The 21,527-nt window shown below is 38.8% G+C and overlaps 1 protein-coding gene across 10 annotated transcripts in view; it reads left to right on the plus strand.

Annotated features, from left to right (window-relative positions):
• The window catches only part of CCDC192 (coiled-coil domain containing 192), a 215,738-nt gene extending 199,609 nt beyond the window's left edge, over positions 1–16,129 (plus strand). For 4 of the 10 annotated variants that reach the window (XM_072840859.1, XM_072840860.1, XM_072840862.1 and 1 more), the window contains 2 exons: positions 10,887–10,943; positions 15,802–16,129. In XM_072840859.1, coding sequence (XP_072696960.1) covers positions 10,887–10,943; positions 15,802–16,088 — 344 coding nt within the window. In that variant the 3' untranslated portion in view covers positions 16,089–16,129. Of the gene's footprint in view, positions 1–483; positions 623–10,886; positions 10,944–15,801 lie in introns of those variants that run through there. The other 6 variants (XM_072840867.1, XM_072840866.1, XM_072840863.1 and 3 more) reach the window with 4 other exon arrangements.
• Positions 16,130–21,527: the final 5,398 nt, after the last annotated feature.

Below are 21,527 nucleotides of genomic sequence, written 5' to 3' on the forward strand. Positions count from 1 at the left end.
TAACACAACTCCAACTATATTCAGCATTTGGGTAGGTAATGTGTTTCAGGGACCCTCTCCCACCTACCTCAGATGATTAATATTTATTAGTCTTAACCAATCATAGTGATTCTGTTTCCTTTTCAAGGGTTTCTTTAGGAATATGATATAACTATGGACAAAAATATAATGTAAATTCTGCTGAGAGCATTATGGAGGGCTTAACTCTTAAAAGGGGGAGACAAGTGGCACCCGGGTGACTCAGTCAGTTAAGCATCTGTCTTCAGCTTAGGTCATGAACTTGGGGTCCTGGGATCGAGCTCCATGTCAGGCTCCCTGATCACTGGGGAGCCTGCTTCTCCCTCTCCTTCTGCCCCCCCTTTGGGGTCTCTCTCTCTCTCAAAAATAAATAAATAAATAAATAAATAAATAAATAAATAAATAAATAAATATCTTTCAAAAAAGGTAGGGCAACAAGACATTCCTTTCTCTTTCAACTTTTAGGCAACATTCTGTGCAAATAGGAGGGAGAAACAAGAGAAGCCAACCTTGCTTCCTTGAGCCACAATAGGAGCTATCCCTGAAATTCCCTTCACCTTACGTGTAATAATAAACTCTCCATTGTCTAAGTTGGCAACAGCCACATGTTCTGTTATTTGGAGTTGAAATCGCCTTACCTAATGTACAGATCTTCTTTGACTTATGAGTTTATGTTCTGATAAACTCATTGTAAATTAAAAGCATTGTTAATCAGAAACATGTTTAATATACCCAATCTACAGAACACCCATCATAGTTTAGCCTAGTCAAGTGTAAATGTGCTCAGAATACTTACAGTAGCCTACAACTGGGAAACATCATCTAACACAAGGACTGCTTTATAATAAAGTATGGAATATCTCATGTAATATGTTGAATACTGTACTGAAAGTAAAAAAAAAATGGCTGTATGGGTAAGGAGTAGTTGTATCAGTTATTTACTTTTGTGAACATGTGGCTGACTGGGCATTTAAGTGGTTTGAAGAAAAGAGGAAACCAATTAATTCACAATACAAATTAAATTTAAATCATTTAAATAATAATTAAATGATGTACCTGAAGCCAGAAACAAAATGAGAACTTACCCGGCTAAAAATTAATGTGTCCCTGAACTTTTGTTTATCCAGGTGGTTAGAACCAGAAGACACTGGGAGGGTCATCTTGGAAAGTAGCCAGAATAAATGCCCACAAGTCTTAATGGTAATCCAGCTGCCAATTCCTAAGATTCCTACTATCTTAGCATTTTTTTAGATCAGAAATTAATAATAGGTGGAAAGAAGAAAGAATGAGACACAGAGCCTATTGCCTTCTTGCTTAAAAGCCAGGAATATTCCATAAACGATTGAGAAACATGCAGAATATGACTCTCAATGGATAAGTTGTTACTCCAGATCAGGAGAAGATGTCAATGTGACAGGGCTTACCTTGGACTTGCATTGGGTACCTGATGGTAGGGATGGGTAGGTTGATGAGGTTGAAAAGTGGCCTACATATTTCAGACTTGCACCTATACAAGAATTGTTGTAGTATTATTGGTCATAATAATGGAAACAAGATGTAAGCATTTACTCTGCTTTGTGTGCTTGCAGAGCAAGTTCTAAGTAAAATAACACAGTAGGTATTATGGAAATGTTTATTTCTTTTCCCACTTCCCTATTTTCTCTCTTTTTCTCCTGCCTTACAAGTATGGAGGCAAGTTGCATAGAAAGGAAAAAGTGAAATTATAGGTATGGGAGTTCTTTGACTTCTCTAAAAATTGTAAATATTATTTTTCAAATACTAAAATACAAGACATCCAAAATATACCACAAAACTTTCTAGTATCAGAATAGAAGCATATTGCTAAGAAGTTCAATAGCCTTCTAGACATTTATTTTTGCTTCTCTATAGCCTTCAGTTTAGGCCCACCCTGAAAATAACTCCTTTGCCATTAGCTTTGATAATGTTTTGAAGGTATAGAAATTTGTGATAAAGGAGGTTAATTAATGGGGAAAACATCTATGAAAGTTAACATTTATACCAAATATCAGAAGATTTCCTAAAGAAAGAAAAGCTTGTTTGAATCCCCTAACACTTCTGAATTATCTTTTGTAATTTCAAGGTAATTTCAAAAATAAAAAAATAAAGCTGATAAAATTAGAATGGCATTCCACTGGGAGGAGGAATTGAAAGAACCGTGTTTCATAGGCTGTTGTCAAGAACAGGGCTCTTTTACACTGCCAATTTAACTTAGAGAAGACCTCCCTGGCACTCACCCTTCCCTGAGTCCATTTCTTATTGTTGTCTTCTTATGAAATGTGAAAATGTAAACTAACAGGAAGTTGCATAAAAGTAAAAGAAAGTTAATAAAAACAAAATTAGACTTGTACAGGAGGTGACACCGATAAGCAGGCCTTGTTTCTGTGAGTTATTTCTGTCAGGGGTACACTTTGATATTTCCTACCCACTTCAGCTCTCTATGTCTCATGGACTTATAGTAACTTCAGGGCTTCTTCTCTAAAACACACATTTCTCTTGGTGTTTTCCAAACCAAACCTTGAAGATTCCAACAATAAATATCCAAATGCTCAGATGTGTCATTATAAAGCCCATTTGTATTACCTGAATAGTAGGCCTGTAGGCCTCACCCACTGTTAGTTCCTTATGGCCATCTATTATATTTCCATAAAGTGATTAAAGCTGAGGAAGAAATAATGAAGCTTGGGAAAGTCCTTGATAAAGAGGTAGTCCATGGAAATTAAGAACATAATTTTTGAATTAAAATTACAAGTTGAAAGATGTTACAGGAATACATTGCCTGATCTAATGGAGACAATTAGACAAAGTTAAGAGTTATTTAGATCTTTGAATCAACAGCACTTAGTGACTAGATAGATAGAGAGCATAAGCATAAAGGAGAAATCTAAAGTAATGCTCAGCTTTCTGCTGCTAGCAAGGAGATGCACAGTGACAGCACTTTATTCAGGGAATACTGAAAGGAAATCAATTTTAGAGGTTAGATAATGAGTTCAGTTTGGGACATACTGTATCTGAAATGTTCATGAGGATTCTCAAAGGAGGGGGGTCCCAGGTCCAGAGCTCAGGTCTCACCTAGAGTTGTAAACTGGGGCATCGTTCACACAAATAGATTGCAACCAAGGCCACAGAAAAAGACCTGTAAAGAAAGAGAAGAAAGCTTAAAATCCAGAATTAAGTATCTCTGTGCAGTAATTACTCTGAGGAGGAGCTCACAAAATGAGACCAAAGGAGTAATCAGAAAGTTTGGAGGAAAATAGTGTCATATTGCAGAAGTCAGAGTGTCTTACAGGAGGCTGTCAACAACCGCAAATGTTCAGAGGCCCTTCAGGATGAACATTAAGTCCAATGGACTGAGTGACATCAGTAAGCTCAGCAAGGCAAAGTTGAATAATGTAATGGAAAACAAAAGCTAGAGTGCACTGGGTTAACAAAGAGAAGCGCATGCAGAAAGAGACTCGAGTACAGACACCTCTTCCAAGAGATCTGACAGTAAAGGAGACAACAGTGATAGAGCAAGAGCTAACGGGGCACTAAGCAATGAAAAGTTTTTATTTCCTTTTTAAGATGATACCAAATGAATATATTTAAATGCTAATGGTTGGAGTCAGTGGAAAGATTAACATGTATAAGAACAGAGAATAACAAAGGTGTGAGATTCCAGAGGATTCAGGAGGGTCTGGAATCCAGAACTCTTTGGATGTTTGGAAACCTTCAGTTGCCCTTAGCTGAAATCTAAGTTCACTGGTGACTTTGCACCTAAATGAGCTTTCTGGGAATCCTATCATGGATAGATTTTTCTTATTACTCAGATGTTCGTTGGTTTTCCCTTCTATATTTGCTTCCTATTCACTGCTGTAACAAATTACCACAAATTTAGTGTCCTAAAGCAACTCAAATTTATTGTCAAGTTCTGGAGACCAGAAGTCTAAAACAGGTGTCACTGGGTTAAAATCTAGGCATCAACAGACTGTGTTCCTTGTGGCAGCTCTAGGGTAGAAACTGTTTCTTTGCCCTTTTCAGCTTCTATAAACCACATGCATTCCTTGGCTTGGGGTTCCTTTCTCCATCTTCAAAGGCAGCAATGTAACATTTTTAGAAATTTCTCTTTGTCTCTGACTTCCCACCTCCTTTCTCTAAGGAACCTTATTGATTCCATGAGATCTTCCCAGATAATCTAGAATCATCTTCCCAGATAATCTAGGATCATCTTCCCTATCTCAAAATCCTTGATTTAATCACATCTGCAAAGTCTCTTTTGTCACATAAGATAACATATTCACAGGTCTGGGGAAAAACTTTGGGGGTCCATCATTCTGAATAACTTTATGGACATCTTTGGGGAGGGACATTATTCTGCCTATCATACCTCCCTATTTCTGAATTACTCTGACAACTTTGTTGAGAATTATGGATGGATCCAGAAGAGCATCCTGTGCTTAATGTTTTACCTAAATAAAAGATCTCAGTAATTAATCTCAGCAATGTCATTCTCAAAAGAAGGAGTGTTTACTATTTGGAGAAATGTTCTGCATGATGTGAAAATTGAACCTAGCCAGTACTAGCAATAGTTAATTTTATCATTTTTAGGATTCCACGGTGAAATACATCAATAATCCAAATAAATTCTGTGTGACTCTTCAGCTGCTCTTTTCTAAGGAGAAAAACAATAACAACAACAATTATTGTAACACTTGGGAAAACAGTGAGGAAGACTTTATTGAGGGTTATTGATTGCAGTTAGTGTCCAAACTAACACAGTAGAAAAGACAGGGTGGCTCTACTCTACATATGACAAGGAAAAGTGGGGATTTATAGTAGTGGGTGGGGTAGGGGTTTGTTGCTGGGAGATGAGTAAAAGGGGAGGCAGGCCAGGGTGACCAGATGTCACCTGGGGTGTGGTGGAAGATGAGGAATTTGATCAGATATGGAGGATGATCAGATACCATGGGTGGGGATTCTCAATAAAGTGATTTAGCGGACTTCTCTCTGCAACTGGGCTCTTGAAGACAAGGTTTAAGGATGAGTTCAGAGGAGCCTAACTAAAGTTTGGTCAGGAAAAGAATCTTCTTCTCTATAGTATGTTTTGCAATTTATTACATCTTATGCATAGATTTCTTATCTTCATCCAAGAAGTGCTAAGTCTATAACTAGCACTGAATCTAGGAGGCTGGGAAAATTCAGTAATGCTATCACTGTCATCCAACGGCTAACCAAAAGGAAGAAAATGAGGAACAGGATAAGACTTATGGAAGAGAACAAGCCAATATGTTGTGAGGTATAGGTGCCCTGTCACTCAAAATTTTACACACAAAAATGACTGCATCCAAGTGTCCTATTGTCAGGGACATTTAATAGCACTGTCAAGTCAACTAAATCAAAATGACTTGCACATCTTCACAAAACCCATTCTTCTGCATAGTTCATACAAGCAAAACTCTGATCCACAAAAAAATGAAGAACTACTTATCCTATCTTTTTCTATAAAAAAACAAACACTAATTTTCATTGCCACTGTCAAAGAATAACACTGACAATACTATTCTTGCCACAGCATCATATAATTTCTCAAATCCATGCAACACCAGAAACTATAAACAATAACTGCTTGAAAATTAATGCAATGGGGATCCCTGGGTGGCTCAATGGTTTAGCGCCTGCCTTTGGCCCAGGGTGTGATCCTGTAGTCCCGGGATCGAGTCCCGTGTCGGGCTCCCGGCATGGAGCCTGCTTCTCCCTCCTCCTGTCTCTGCCTCTCTCTCTCTCTCTGTCTATTATAAATAAATAAATAAATAAATAAATAAATAAATAAATAAATAAATAAATAAATCCTTAAAAAAAAAGAAAATTAATGCAAACAACTAAATTGGTGTTCCTCATTATATAGACTTAGCTTCCTATAACCCCAGTGCATCAAGAAGAAAAGCAGAAGAGTCTCACTGTTATATTCTAGTGTAATGTGCAGTCTAAATGATATAAAATCATCCTTATTTTACTCCTCCAATTGACTTTGAGTCCATACTGAGTCCACTGCAGATAAGCACAGAAATAGTCCTTCATCTACTATCTCTTCTTTTTTCTTCTTTTCTCATCATCTCCTACATATCTCTTCCTTTGAATTTCCTTTTCCCCTACCAGAGTCCTTTTTTACCTTTAGGCCTCTGGCCTGGTATCAGTCATTGTGCTTTAACCACTCTTCTCTTTAATGGAGCCAGACATATAGGAGAGGACTTTAGGTTCTGCTCACTGGAAAAGGTAAAAGAGTTTCTGAAAAAAACCTTTCTTCTCCTTAGATTGATTTCCTGTAGGGATAACTCATGTGCATTGTGATTTTTTTTAATAATAAATTTATTTTTTATTGGTGTTCAATTTGCCAACATACAGAATAACACCCAGTGCTCATCCTGTCAAGTGCCCCCCTCAGTGCCCATCACCCATTCACCCCCACCCCCCACTCTCCTCCCCTTCCACCACCCCTAGTTCGTTTTGCATTGTGATTTTAACAGTGTTTGTGTTGTTTCTCGATCTTGTTGAAGAACTCCTTCTGATAATCTGATATGATCTGAGACCCTGAAGAGGGTGGGAAGGCACCCTGCCCTGAAAGGGAACAATGGACTAAGTTAACCTATATTGTCCTCCCCTTACTGTGGTAAAACAATTTACCTTACTGGTGTAGATAGAAGATGAGACACAGTATTGCACTATGCCTCCTTGCAATCTTTGGCCACTGGTTGCTTCCCCTACCTCCCATCAGGGACCAGCCTATATTCATTTTGTGGTACCATGTTTGAGAGGTCCTCACTTGCTTTTCCACACAAACAAATCTCTCCCACCTCTCAAATAGTACCAAGGTATTCACACATCTTTCTATTATAATGTTCTTATCAGTCTTCTTGGGCATATCACTTGACTGTCTCAAGCTCCAGGAAGAAAATCCTAGAGTCAGATCTGCAGAAGGGAATTCGCTTGCTCCATGTGCAGCAGTGGTAGCTGATTAACTCTTATGGAAGTTGGGGAGTCACTGTGCTTTCCTTCAAGATATGGTATCTCAGGAAAAGAGATCTCTTAAGAGGGAGAGTCTTTTCCTTGCCAGACCAGCTTGTGAGTAAATGGATCAATCTATCCACTGAGAAACAGAAACAAAAGCAAAAGCAAAACAAACCTCCAAACACTCACCATTTTCTCTGGATTCTGGATATGATTCAGCCAGGTGAGAATTGGCAAGATGTTGGAGGGATTTAAGCTAATTGTGGAGGGAGGGGAAGACCGTGGATATATTCAGTCAGTGGTAACATTCACAGGCAGAGCCATGTCAGGTAACAAGGGAGAGGCACTGAAAATATAATACATGTGACTCTCTTCTGCTGTGTGTACTGCAGCCTTGTCATGAAGAGGCATGCCTGGAAGATTTCTGGCCTACCTTTTAGAATTTAGCCAAAAATTTAGTTCCCCATGCCTATTACAGGTCAGCAGAAATTCAACTGTCAAAATGTGGCCAATCATCAGAATCAGCTAGGGCACTCTGTTAAACTAGAGATTCCCAGACACCTTCGTAGATTCACTCAAGCAGAATTTCAGCAGTGAGACCTTGGATTCCATATTGACAAAAATTCCAGGTGCCAGGGTGGAGAGCCATTTTTATAGCTCATGGAATCGAAGTCACAGATCTGGAAGAAATCTAAATTTTTCTATTTAACAAACCTTAAATTCATAGATGTTAAGTGTAATGTTGTACAATCATGACAGTTTATTATATAGGGAGGAAATGCAGTAGTGAAAAGCTTTGTGTGAAGAAAATATGTGCCTGGGGAGGAAATCTAGGAACCATCCTAATGACAGACTAGTGGAAAGCTTTGAACTGGCCATTGCTACAGGGGTTTTGTATCATATATGCACTTTTAACCACTTATTCACCTAACAAATGATCTAACACATGTGCCAGGTACTGCTTTAGGTAGAGAAAACACAAGAGTGAACCTAACAGTCAAAGATTTCCGCATTCATGGAGCTTTCATTTTGGTAGGGTAGGAAGAGACTACCAAGAAGATAAAAATAAAATAATCAGATATAGCATGTCAGAAAAAGCAAAGCAGGGAACAGGAATCTGAGGTGTCCAGCAGTGGGGGCTGCACTGAAATTGTAGGTAGGATGGCTGGGGGAGACTTCATTGGGTGAAGGTGACTTTCAAGAGCAGAGACCTGAAGGAACTGAGGGAGCTAGCCATGTATGCTTCAAAGCTACAATTATCCAGGCAGAGGAAGTAACAAATGTAAAGGCCCTGAGGTATAAACATGCCTAGTCTGTCAGGAACAAGGAAAGGAAGAATAGATGTGTGTGTGAGGTAAAGAGGGGCTAGATCACATAGTATGTTAGCGGATGGATTTTTAGTCTACATGAGGTGAAAAATCATTGGAAGATTTTAGGCAAAAGACTGCCAAGACCCAACTTATATTTCAATGAGACCTCTCTGTGCAGAGTTGAAACCAAACTGCAAGGGCAAATAGCAGAAGTAGTATGACCAGACATGAAGCTATTCCAATACTTCAACTACAATGCATATGCTGGGCAAGAGAGAATTAACCATTTCAATAAACACTAAACATGGGCATCATGGTGCATTTATGCCTCGGAGTCAACAAAGGAAGGAGGGTAGTGATCTGCAGTTTTCTCCATCTGTTTACTTTCTAAACATATCTCCCAGTAAGAGTGTCTTACTGTCATAGGAACAATGCTAACAGCTGGAGATGTGTGCTTTTCATCCTACCTAGTCCTCAAACACTAAACAAGCCCTCAAAGCATCCACATGAGCCAGACCCCTCAAGCTGGTTCTGGGGACTGGCACAGGCCCAGCATCTGCAGGAGGCCCAAAAACTTGAAGCAACAAGTGCTTCCTACACACACTCTCTTGGTCCTTGTTTTTCCTGAGTGTTTTCTTTATCAAGTGCTCTATAGGCTATTTGATCGCTCTCCAGAGCACTTTCCTATGTCATCAACACTGCATCCCTACAATTGTAGATTTAAACTAAGTATTTTGTTCTTTCCAAAGCATTTACTAAAAGACATATGCTTAAAATCTAAGGCATGGGGCTGTTGCTAGGTGAAAATATATATTTGCTCCAGTCTACCATTGCACCTCAGAGTTTTCTGCTAACATACAATCCTATTGTAACAGTGGTCATCACTAACATGCGGGAAGTTTTCTGATACACATTGAAAATTTCTAAGCATATATCAAACTACATTTCAGTTCTTTTTTTAAAGATTTTATTTATTTATTTATTTATTTATTTATTTATTTATTTATTTATGAGAAACACAATGAGAGAGAGGCAGAGGCATAGGCAGAAGCAGGCTCCATGCAGGGAGCCCGATGTGGGACTCAATCCCTAGACTCCAGAACCCTGAGCCAAAGGCAGATGACCAACCACTGAGCCACCCAGGCATCCCCATTTCAGTTCTTTTAATTGACCCAACTTATTTGTCAATTAAATCTGTTATTTAAAAAAAAATGCATTTCTTTATTTGACAGGGAGAGAGAGCAGGGAGTAGAGAGGGGCAGAGGGAGAGGGAGAGAGAGAGAGAATCCCCAAGCTGACTCACCACTGAGCTTGGAACCCAACATGGGACTCAATCCCAGGACCCCAAGATCATGACCAAAGCTGAAACCAAGAGCCAGATGCCCCATCAACTGAGCCACCCAGGCACCCCAATTAAATCTGCTTTTGTAATGCTGCTGTTATTTCCAAATCAACAAACCATGTCAACTTCAAATGTATTCTAAGTGTTCACAGCCTTGATGGTGAGAAATTGAAAACTCTTTGAAGTTGGCTATTTGTCACTATAGACACTGGTCACTTTATGAATATAAACACTGGAGGGAGAAAACTCCAAATAGTAAGACTAATCTGACTTTTAAGATGTAAAACACTTGGTCTATAAGAACTCCAAAAATAAGTGAATTATTTATTTCATAGAAGTACCATTCTCTGATGGTAACTATGAAAGTCTAGAGAAGGACAGAAAACTAGGAACAACTATTGTTGAAGTTTTATTTATTATTCAAGTAGTGAGAAAGAGATATTTACAAGCATGAGCCAATTTTCAAGCCCAAGTATGGCAATAGATGAAACTGGACTCCCTTGTGGTTATTGAGAAATATACACAGCTTCCAAAACCACATGAAGGTGAGTCAGAGTGATGGGCATTTGTACAGAGGAGGAAGCTGACATAGTCTTTTAGGCCAAACAGTAATCCTGGGTGGCTCTGATGAAATAAGGTATTTAATCACCTCACCGGGAAGAGTCTTTCTTATTGAGTAAACACTTGGCAGCCTTGGTCATTAGCTTGAAAAGCAGAGAGAAAAGTAAACGTTCATGAGGTAGTACCCATTGGAGATGTTTGTTTAAAAGAAATCCTGATTGTCCCCTTGAGGCCTCACTTGATGCTGCCTCTCCCCTACCCAAGTGTGGAACTGTGAACGTGGGAGCCAACTGCGCATCTGACTCGCTCTCTATGTGCAAAGTCCCAGTGACTAATTACTGATGAATTAACTTTTAAAATGACCGTGCAGACCTGACTGGGGAGAAGTGTGCTTCCTATCAAGAGAAGCATGTGAAACAGAAATGAGATCAGTGATTCTTAGCTTTTCTGTGTTCACTGAACAGTTTTGGGTGGTGGCATCACTGAAGAGATAGAAAGGGGAACATCCATTTTTAGAAACAAATATTTAGAAAATCTTAAGAAAGCCTCGTAGACATTCACTAGGTCACCCTTGACCAATGCTCAAAGCAACGTTTTCATGTGATGTAGGTCTTTTAACCCCGTATTAAACCATGTGTCCTTTCTCTGATTAGCTCCGAGCTGTATCCTGCTCTCCTCCAGACTGTCCAACACAGCTTTCTACCCACCAGGTATCTCTGTAAAAATATGTAGCTGCATATTTTTGGGAAAAGGTACATATTGCTCACTGATTACAATTGGAGGGACACTGATATCAGAGAGACACTTTAAAAAGTATCAGTTAGGGACGTTGCAGATATAATTCCTATGCAGGTGAAATCAGATGGTCCAGAGCCGCATAATAAGCTAAGTCGCTAAGTCTCTAAGTCTCTAAGCTACTCCAGGTATAATAACCTCTGCTGTTTTCTATTTCGTTGTCAGTGTTTTTGATAGAACTCACACGTGGCACTTTGTGAAGGGCATGAAGGTTTTAAGGATGTTAAGAATGAGAAGCTGGAAATGGCCAAATAAAATTGGTACAATTTCTTCGAGGCCTTTTGTCTGCGAAGGCTACATAGAAAAGGAAGCATAGTCTGCCCCAGCTCGAGCAGAATGCTCCTATTGCCTGTTTTCTTTCTAAACCCTTTTAAGTATGCGCAGCTGCCACCACTCCTTTCCCGGTGTCATCTTTGCCATGACCTTATGCCATTATTCTCATTCCTGCTTCATACCTATTTTAAGTTGATGCAGAAAGAGGGGAAATCACACACAAAAAAAATGGCGTGTACTTGTATAAATCTCTGCAACTGTAGCAATTGTGATTTCATACCCCGATTATGGCTAATCAGGTTTGCTCCCTCCCTCTTACAGAACAACTTCTCTTGTTTCTGTATCTCCTGGATCCCTGGGTAGGGGGCTGAACCTAGATTATCTAGTCAGATGACAGCATTCTCCATGCTCCAGGCAGATGTGACCTTGGCAAGACTATATGAGCTGCTAATGAAAATCTAGGAAAGACCACCAATATTTGAGATGTGGGGTGGGTGGAGCTGTCAGGGGCTTCCAGATAAGGAAGTTCAGACTCACGGAGAATAGTGCACTGGCAGATCAATGTAAAGATTAGTAGTGGAGTCTGGACAAAGCACGGGGGTGGCCTCAGGCTATTTCCACTAGGATATGAAACTTCTGGAGTTCCCCACTTCACTGAAGAGTTTAAAACACTTTTGTGACTTGCAATGTGTTCAGAAACGGAACAAAAATATTTTTATTGTGTGTGTGAAGAGGTCATTAGATAATAAAATATAGCTGTATAGAGAAATTTCCTTTTTGGTATATTTCTTTTATTTCTTCCTCCTCCCCAGTTTTATTGAGATGTGATTGACCTATAACATTGTTTAAGTTTAAAGCGTACCATGTGTTCACTGGTTACACGTGTATTTTGCAAAATGATTGCCATCACACCGTTAGCTAAGAACACCATCCCATCACAGAATTACCATTTCTGTTTTGTGGAATGAACACTTAAGACCTAATCTCCCAGCAACTTTCAAGTATGCAATACAGTATTATTAATTACAATTATTACGCTAAACATTAGACACTCAGAATTTAAGTTTATAACTAGAAATTTGTATGCTTCTACCAATACCTCTCCAATTCCTCCCCTCCCCATCTCCCATCTTAGTAAACACCACTCTACTCTTTTTCTATCAGCTCAGCTTTTGAGTACATTCTGCTTGGTAAAATATGTCAGACAAAGACAAATATTATATGATATCACTTATCCACGGAATCTAAAAAAGCTGGTATATGGATGCACTTTAGCTTATCTCCTTATCAACATTTTCATTTAATACACGAAAACAATACAATGAGAATCAAAGCCCTTGTGCTATCTCTCCTTTTCCAATTGTCTTTTCCCTGTGCTATAGTCTGAATTGTGTTCTCAATAAAATTCCTCTATTGAAGCCCTAACCCCAATGTGATAGCATTTGGAGATGGTGCCTTTGGGAGTAATTAAGTTTCACTGAGTTCATAAGACTGGGGACATGAGATGAGTGCCCTTATAAGAAAACATCAGAGAGCTTGTGGTGTCTCTCTGGACCATGTGAGGACACAGTGGGAAGATGGCTCTCTGCAAACCAGGAGGAGTTCTTACCAGAACCCAACTCTGCTGACACCTGGATTTCAAACTACCAGCTTCCAGAACTGTGAGAAAATAAATCTCTTGTTTAAGCCACCAAGACAGTGGTTTGGCATTGTGTTATGGCAGCCTGGGCTAACCAAGACACCCAGCATCTTTTCTATCTTCTCTCTCTATGACTCTCTTCTGGGAGGGCAAAGCAATCAGTAACAGTGATCGCCCAGGTAAGGCCATCCTGCTGCATTTTGACCCATTTATCACTAGAATTAGATGAACAAAGTATTCCACCTCTAGACAAAACAAACACTTTTTAACCTGTTTGCCTTCTATAATGGCACTAATGCCTTTTTAAAAATTGTGTAAATTGGTAGGAAATACTTCTGAAAAAAAGAGGAAAAGCTGGAGAAAGAAAAGATTGAAGAAGAGGTCAAAGAGAAAGAGGACCAGTACATACCACAAGGAAGGAGGCTCCCGATGCCCCTCTGTATCCCTGAGTACCGGGAACGCCCAGCCTTCCCGATACTGCCCCTCATTCCTTTCCTTCCTATCTGCTCACTGCCTCTTGTTGCACCTTCCCATATTTTCTTTCCTCTCCTGTGGAAACTCACTTCAACTGCTAAGAACCCATTCTCCCGAGCCCAGACTTCCATGCCTCCACCTTTGGGAATAACAGAAAAGTGATCTGTGGGCTAACAGTTGAGGACCCACAATCCTCCCTCTCAAATAACAACTGTACATGTTAACTAGAGCCATCTATGAAGAACCTAACCCTCTGGGCTTCAGAGAGTGCTCATCCAAAAGGAGACTCGAGCTCAGCACCATCCAACAGAAATGTGAGAGCCACAAATGCATACACATATGATATTTTAAATTTTCTAGTAGCCAAACTTTGGAAACAGGAAAAATGAATGAGTGAATATTGTTCTCAAATGTATTTTACTTTACACAATATATCCAAAATATTCAGCTTTTTTTTTAAAAAAGATTTTATTTATTCATGAAATACACACACACAACACAGAGGCAGAGACATAGGCAGAGGGAGAAGCAGACTCCCTGTGTGGAGCCCGATGCAGGACTTGATCCCAGGACGCTGGGATCATGTGCTGAGCTGAAGGCAGATGCTCAACCGCTGAGCCACACAGGCGTCCCAATATTATTGTTTTAGTACATAACCAGTTTTTACATTTTCAAAAAATAGTTCACATTTCTTTCACACTAAGCCCTCAAAATCAAATGTGTATTTTATACTCACGGTACATCTGATTTCAGACTAGCCACATTTAATTGCTTAGTGCTACATGTGGCTAGTGGTTACCATATAAGACAGCACAGCTCTGGTCAGATAAAAGGTGAGGCCCTGGCATATCAGATGGCAGATGATGAAAGCCTCTTGACAAATGGACTGACGTTCCTGGGACTGAAAGCACAGGTGCATTGCAGAGGCAACAAACTACATGCTATTTTGGTTTTTTTTTTTTTTTCATTGCTTTTAAAGGTATGTAAACTATCATCTCCTTCAATACTACTGTTAAAATTTCAAATATTCAGAAAAAACTTCCCCACAGATTCTTGAAATGTATTATACTGCTAATAACAATTGCTAAGAGCAGAGAACATCCTGATCTTTCCTCTCGTCACTTTTGGTAGGCCAAAAGCATCCTGCCCACTGTGCAATTCAGTGCTCAGGCTTTCATCCCATGATCCCTTGGGGAAAATTAGAAAAACACTGTGAATCAGTTTTATCTGCTGAGAAGTGGGCCATTCCCTGCCTGAATGGACTATCACAGTGAAGCTGCCCTGTCTTTAGCAGGTGCACAGGTACATAATAGTAGTAGGCATTTGTCTCCTGGGTTGGCAGTTATGTTTCCCTTGGATGCAGCTGTAGGGTTTGTCTTCACTGAGGACTGAGTAAATGCTGGACCTTTAATTATAGGAATCAACTGTTAGTACTATCAATTTGTAGGCTATTAGCTCAAGTATTCCTACCTAAGCAACTGATATCCCTTACCTACAGCTGATGTCTGCCCTTTATATAATCTCAGACAAATGATTCTGATGGTGGAAATTTCGGCATGAGAGCGATAAAGGAGGGTGATTCTGCTAAAGTGTGGTAGGATGAGGTTTGCTTTCTGTTTTTTAAACAGCTAAATTTTTTAATGATCTAGTGGGATTTTTTTTTCAAGGATTTTCTGCTACCAGACACCATTATTTGATATCTTTATTGGAGCTTACCTTTCCCTCCTTACTCAGGCTTTCATCAGAAATTATAAAGGATAAGCTTTTATATCCAGGAAATACTGGTGATTTTTATTAAGAAATACTGAAAAAGCTTCAGACTTAAGAAAAACAATCTCTATGGAGGATACTATGCTAATAGTTTTCCTGAATCACCTCAAATTATACCCCTGCCAATTCTAAAGCTGACTTAGGTTAAGAAACTAGTCTTTTCTCATCATTTTCCCCAGAGGGGGCAATGACAACTTTTTTTCCTATTTGAGTTTAAATTCAATTTAAAGTATATTTATTTGTACACAATTGTTGCTCTTGTGAAAGATTCTTAGGGGAAAGGATACCATGAAACTTGGGATGACTATTGTTTATAGATTGGATTTTCAAGGAGTGCTCATTCCCATGGTTAATTAACAAGTAAATGCGTACAAAAAAGAGTTGGCAAAGACTGATTCTCCTCCCTCTGGAGATTTCCAAGTTCTTTTTTCATGAGCACCCAGAAACCTTTCCCTCACTGGATCCAGATTCCATTCTCAGTATATCTGACCAGATGACGCAACATCTGTGTTCCCTTTTAAGAACATGAGAAATAAGGCTTTTTCATCTTCCCTCTCTTTGAGTTCTGGGAAATACTATTAAAACTGCTCAGATTTTCTTTTTCTTGTTTGCTTTAGAAGACAACTCTCGGGAAGAGTCCTATGGCAGTCTCCCGCCTGTGGAAGAAAGTGATCGAAAACTTAACCTGATTATAGAGTTGTCAATGCAGGTTTCCCTTCAGACTGAGAAGATTACCCAGCTGGAAGAAGTTTTAGAGGAAAAGGAAAGGAAGATTCAGCAGCTGGAAGCTGAGCAGGGATCCCATCCCTTCCAAGAGGCTGAGGACTCTCCAGAATGTTTACAAGAAGCCCCAATTTTCTTTAATGATAGTATCACCCCTGTGGTCTCTGATGAGGATATGTAAGGAATCCTACTAGGAAAATAATAAACGCTTATTAAGTGTCACCGGTGTAAAGTCCAGAACCCAGCTAGTCTCTCCTTCAGCAAATTCAAGTTCAAAATGATGGGTTTGAATATATCCTATAATGTTCGTATTGTAAGGAAATAAAGAGGAATCTTCAGAAGCAATTCCCGCATATTTCCCCTTCAGACACATCAGCAGTCAGGTAACCCACACATTTGTGGAATACTATGTCTTTAGACATCCCAGGTAACCATGGGAGAGAGAAAAACACACAACTAGAAGGATAGTCAAAGAACAGAGTATTGTTTTCTCACCAGAGGTTTGTCACTTTGCAAGGTGGCACCACACCTGTGTCCATGAGCAGCTCATCTGCAAACAGAATACTATCATGGAAGGCAAGCTTCAAAGGGGGAAGGTTAGGGTACTGAAGACTGGACTCATTGCCAGCAGAGTAAACAGCCATGAGGTCTGCTTTTTCATGTCCTCTAGAATATATTTCTTTATGGCATGTATCTTACTAGCAAGGGTAGAAATGAAGTAAAATTAAGGCAATAAAAATAAATAAAAAATGGATGAGTCAGCACCGTGGTCCTTTGGGAAAAGTGTCCTGGGACAATGTCTCCTTGGGAAAACAGATAACACTGATTTTTCCTATTGTATCAAAACTAAAACCGAAGCAAAATATACTCTTCTGTTATTACTATATCACGGAGGTGTGGACAGCAAAAAATTGTGTCAGGAAAAATAGGGGATGGGTGAAGGAAAGCTACCCTATAATTAATGGGCTAGAAGTAATCCAATCCTATTCCGCTTTCACATATTTCCTTCAAGCAAACTATTTCCCACACGAAGGGAGCAGGTAGGCACTAACTTTGGGGAAGACTCTGGTACTTAATTCTTACTGTCTTGGTACAGAATGACTCAGGCAAACACCTCTAGCTCTTCTGTGAATCTGACTGCATCACTACTTCTTGATCTAATTAGACCAGTTCATCAAATATTGAAACTCTTCTGTCTACCAGAGACCACAATAGATGACAGCAAACATGAGAGTTGCCACTTGTATCATGCAAGAATTCATACACATGAATCTCTTCAAATATAAGGGAGACAAGAAATGGAAGAGATAATGTGCATGAACATAGAGTAAACCTGATTAACACTGCTTCATAAAGGTTCTCAAAGTTACTGAGCAAAAGTAATCAGTAAGAATTCATATTCCTGCTTTTTGGTTTAGGCCCCAGGCACATGCACATTAACAACCACATATGGCAATCCTGATTAATCTGTTTCAGGACCTACAATTTAAGACCACACTGGTTTAGGGCTGAATTCAAGCAGAGCTGTCACACTTTTATTCCCAGATTAAAAGACTACTCCCAAAAGGAGAATTGCTCCTTGCAAAGTAGTGGGAATTGTCTTCTACAAAACGAAACTAGTGCACAATCTGATTATGGATCCTAACAAAGATTCCATATCTGACTAATTGAGTTTTGGGCTCATAATAGCTTTACAATATTTACTCTAGATGTTCATTAAAAACAGCAACAACAACAACAACAGATTCTACTACTAGGTTCTGTTTCATACAAAGCTAGAATCTTCCTATATTTGTGTATAATCTCAGAATTTCACATGCAATGTATGTACAGTACAGTCCACGACCAGAAATTAAACCATCTTACAACTCCCTGATCATGAATACACACCTACCCCAGAAAGTGACTCAAGGTACTTTTCCATGGTTCCAGAAGAATCTTTTCTATGGAGTGTGCTTTAGCCCTTACAGAATCCATTTCAGAAAACCCTTCTCTCTGGTCCCTTCTCCTTCTCACCTCCTCAAACCCCATGATGTCCTCAGTCTTTCTATTTCTCTGGCCCTGACTAGGTCTCTCTATAAGGTTCCAACCTTATAGCTTTGCCCATTGTTTCTGACAACATGGCTGAGGGTTGGCATGCCCTCACTGTGTGTTTCTGTGAGAAACCTTTAAATCTCTCAGTTTCTGAAGAGTGGACTATCTCCAAAACAAACCATCATCTCCACAATTTTGATCTGTTATTATGATCATCAAATTTCCAGCTCTTTATTTTACCAGAGATTGTCTTAATCCCAAGGGATATGGGGTGAGGGTTTGAATGGGAGAGTGAGAAAGATGGACAGTAGCAAAGGAGAGAAAATAAAATCCCATCACAGCCCAGATAGGGATGTTAACTTCTAGGTCAGCTTTCCCTGGCTAATGCCCTGGCTAGCTCTCAGGAGGCAAGCAGACTGACAGTGGAGATAAAATAACAGGCAGAGCTGGAACTGCTGTTAATAATTAATTGAGCCTGTCACCTCTAAATATCCAAGATGAGCCAGTGAAGAAGCAAGCATCAAGGCTCCCATTACCGTGAAAAACCATCCTTACAAGAAGCTGATTGGGGTTACTATACCCAGGTCCTGGTGATCTCCAAATCAGAAGTGGGGAGAAGATTCCACCCAAAGGTGAAAAGACTAATCTCTGCCAGTGACTCTAGTAACAAGCATTCTTTAAATATCCAGGTTTTATGAGGTGGTGTGGGAATAGTTGGGGGAAGAGGAGGGGTAGTGGGAAGAGGTGTTGCTGGCCTCTGAGGCATTTCTAAGTGGAAAATTCACATTCTCAGCTGGATATTTACACTACTTTATGTCCCCAAAGTTCATTTCTACTTTCTGCCATTCCTCCAAAGAAGTGAATAGTCATCTTCAATTGTGCTCAACACCTGGTTCAGTTGAACTAGAAATCACATTAGGTCCCACATTGTAAAAAAAGTCTATTTTCTTACAAGCAAGTTAAGTTGTTGAAGCATCCTAATAATCTTCAAAATATCTGGTGTAAATATCACAAGACAATTAGCATGCTGAGGACCCTAGTTCTTAATGAAAATTTAGCAAATCTTCAGGTAACATATCTGATTGACAACTGGAAATTCAGAAAGTTAAAACACTTAACTAAGTCAAGCCATTCTCTAATATTCTAAAAAACATGCACAGAAATATATGCATAGTTTTAATTCTCTTCTTTCACCAGTCATTACATTTTCTCAGGAAGAAAGTAATTGAATATGTAATGTGTCTAATTTAAATAAATGTTGGCTTTAACAATTTAGTTTTATTATTACAACAGTGTGTTTCCAAATACTTTCATGGCAAGCTGAAATCACAGTAAGGGCTTGTTAAAGACTATCAGGAACCCAAGTCATTGGACAAACCAGCTCAGAAATGTGGACGGCGTGCCCTAGGATTCCATGAAGTTTAGCAAAAGCAAAGAAACTATGGTATTTTCTGCCTAAATGCATCTCAGGGAAAGAATGAATTAAATCAAGTTTTAATGCTCTCCTACACTCCTCCCTGCTTATCCCCAAATCCAATCATTCCCTTCCACATTACACTAAAGTAAAGAGCTTTGGGTTTAATACAAAAACGGAGAAGTGTTGATGAATGTTGCAGGCCTAAGTCAAAATAATATTTATTTGGCAATTGTAAAATATAGGGACTGCAGAGACAACACTACTTCAAAAGATGTAAGAAAACATTTTTCAAGGACTTGGTAAATCAAATGCCTGAGATTCAAAAAGTCTGACTCTCATAATTTGAAAAAAAAAAAATTAGAGAAAAAAAAGGATGAAGGAAATTGTAAAGAGTACATCATTATGATAATTTTCCCCTGCTATTACAACAACATCTTTTATTAAGATTTCCCAGACACAAGAGAGCTATTTTGCTTAACAGAGGAGAATCAAGTTCAAGTAGGAAATAACCTTTTTAAAATAAAAGTACTAGTACACTAGGACAAAGTTCACAGCAAAAGACAGGGCTGGCCATGAGATTTCCCATACCTAATGAAATGAGAACTTTTATGGTAAAACAAAACAAAACAAAACAAAACCAAAAACAGTTCTTATTCCCAGCTTCTCAAAGAAATTGAACATCTGGAGTCAGATACTCAATACATTCCCAATAACACTAACCTTGGGAAGATAACATTGAATTGTCTGACCATTTCCATCTGTAAGATTTACATTTATTTGTTTTTTGTTTAACAAAGAAAGACTCTTAGTACTCAAATCCAAAAATACCCAATTCTCTGTTCCTGGATGGGAAAATCACATGACATATTATCTAATAACTCCTGAATCCATTTTCCTAAATGTTGCAAATAAGCCTCACCAGGGGTTTATTATCTGATATCACTGAATATCTGATATCACAGAATGATGATAGCACAGGCAAAGGATGATAGGAGGATGGGAAAGAAAGAATTATCCCAGCACCAGCTCTTTGTTACATGGGATCTAAACAATAACAGTAAGTTCTACTTAAAAGAAAAGAAGGCTGGTAATATAATCACTGGTCTTGTAATGAAAAGATGTGTCTTATTACCCAGGTGCTATTCAAATCAAATTGGTATAAAAGAAACCACAAATAGTGGAAGCCCTTGTTAGGACCTGCATTTACTAGCTATCAGTTATGTATATAGGATTATAGCTAATATTTACATTGTAATTTATAGTTAATCAAAATATTTCCAGATACATGATTTTATTTATTCCTCCTAAGGTAGGTTTTAGCTAAATTCTAATCCCAAGTTTACAAGTAGGCAATGTCAGAACCAAGACCTGTGGCCCCCAGGACTGTATAACTTTTGCAACACTCACCATCTCTGTGTAGTTAAAGAAACAAAGACATTCACCATCTATACCTCTTTCTCAGGTCAGCCTTCATTCCATTTATAGGAAAAACAATTTTCCACAGGCACCTTCTTTCTCAAGCTTATTCCACAAGAAGAGACAAAAAGCTGTCCAGCTTCCACTGGCCATCTCACTGTGTTTAGCCAGGATAGTGTTTTGGGTTTTGTTTGCTCAGTATGTTTTTTTGCTTTTTAAATTGATTTTTAAGTAAATGCTTTTAAGAGGATGTGGCCGCACTCTACAGTTCCCCAGTATACCTCACCATTTCCAGTTGTCTTATATCTTAAGGTTGCTTAAGACATTTACTTTACCTGCCTGGCCTTATAAGTAAATGGGTTTGGAATTCCTACTGGAAATACTCACAGTATGTACCTCCAGGTGAATTTGGTGCATCGTGGTTGTCACCAAAAAATTCCAACATCTTGAACTTTTAGATTTATCTAAATATTAGATATTTAGAATCTAAGAGATATTTTCAAAATTAGTATATTACAGCCTACATTCAATGTTAATGCATATTCTCAAATGCATAACAGAGACAACACAACAAAGATGTAAAGAAGGTAACTAAGCAAGAATCCTCATCAGGTCAAGATAATTTCTGAATCTTTTTGTTTTGATGTGTGTGCTGTGTAGAAATAGAGAATTCTGATAGTAAAAGTCATCTTGTCCACATCACCAACACAAGTAAGCAGGTAAATGATGACTACCAGAACTGTCATATTCTAA

Source organism: Canis lupus, chromosome 10 (assembly GCF_048164855.1).
Source record: "Canis lupus baileyi chromosome 10, mCanLup2.hap1, whole genome shotgun sequence".
NCBI classification, from domain to species: domain Eukaryota; kingdom Metazoa; phylum Chordata; class Mammalia; order Carnivora; family Canidae; genus Canis; species Canis lupus.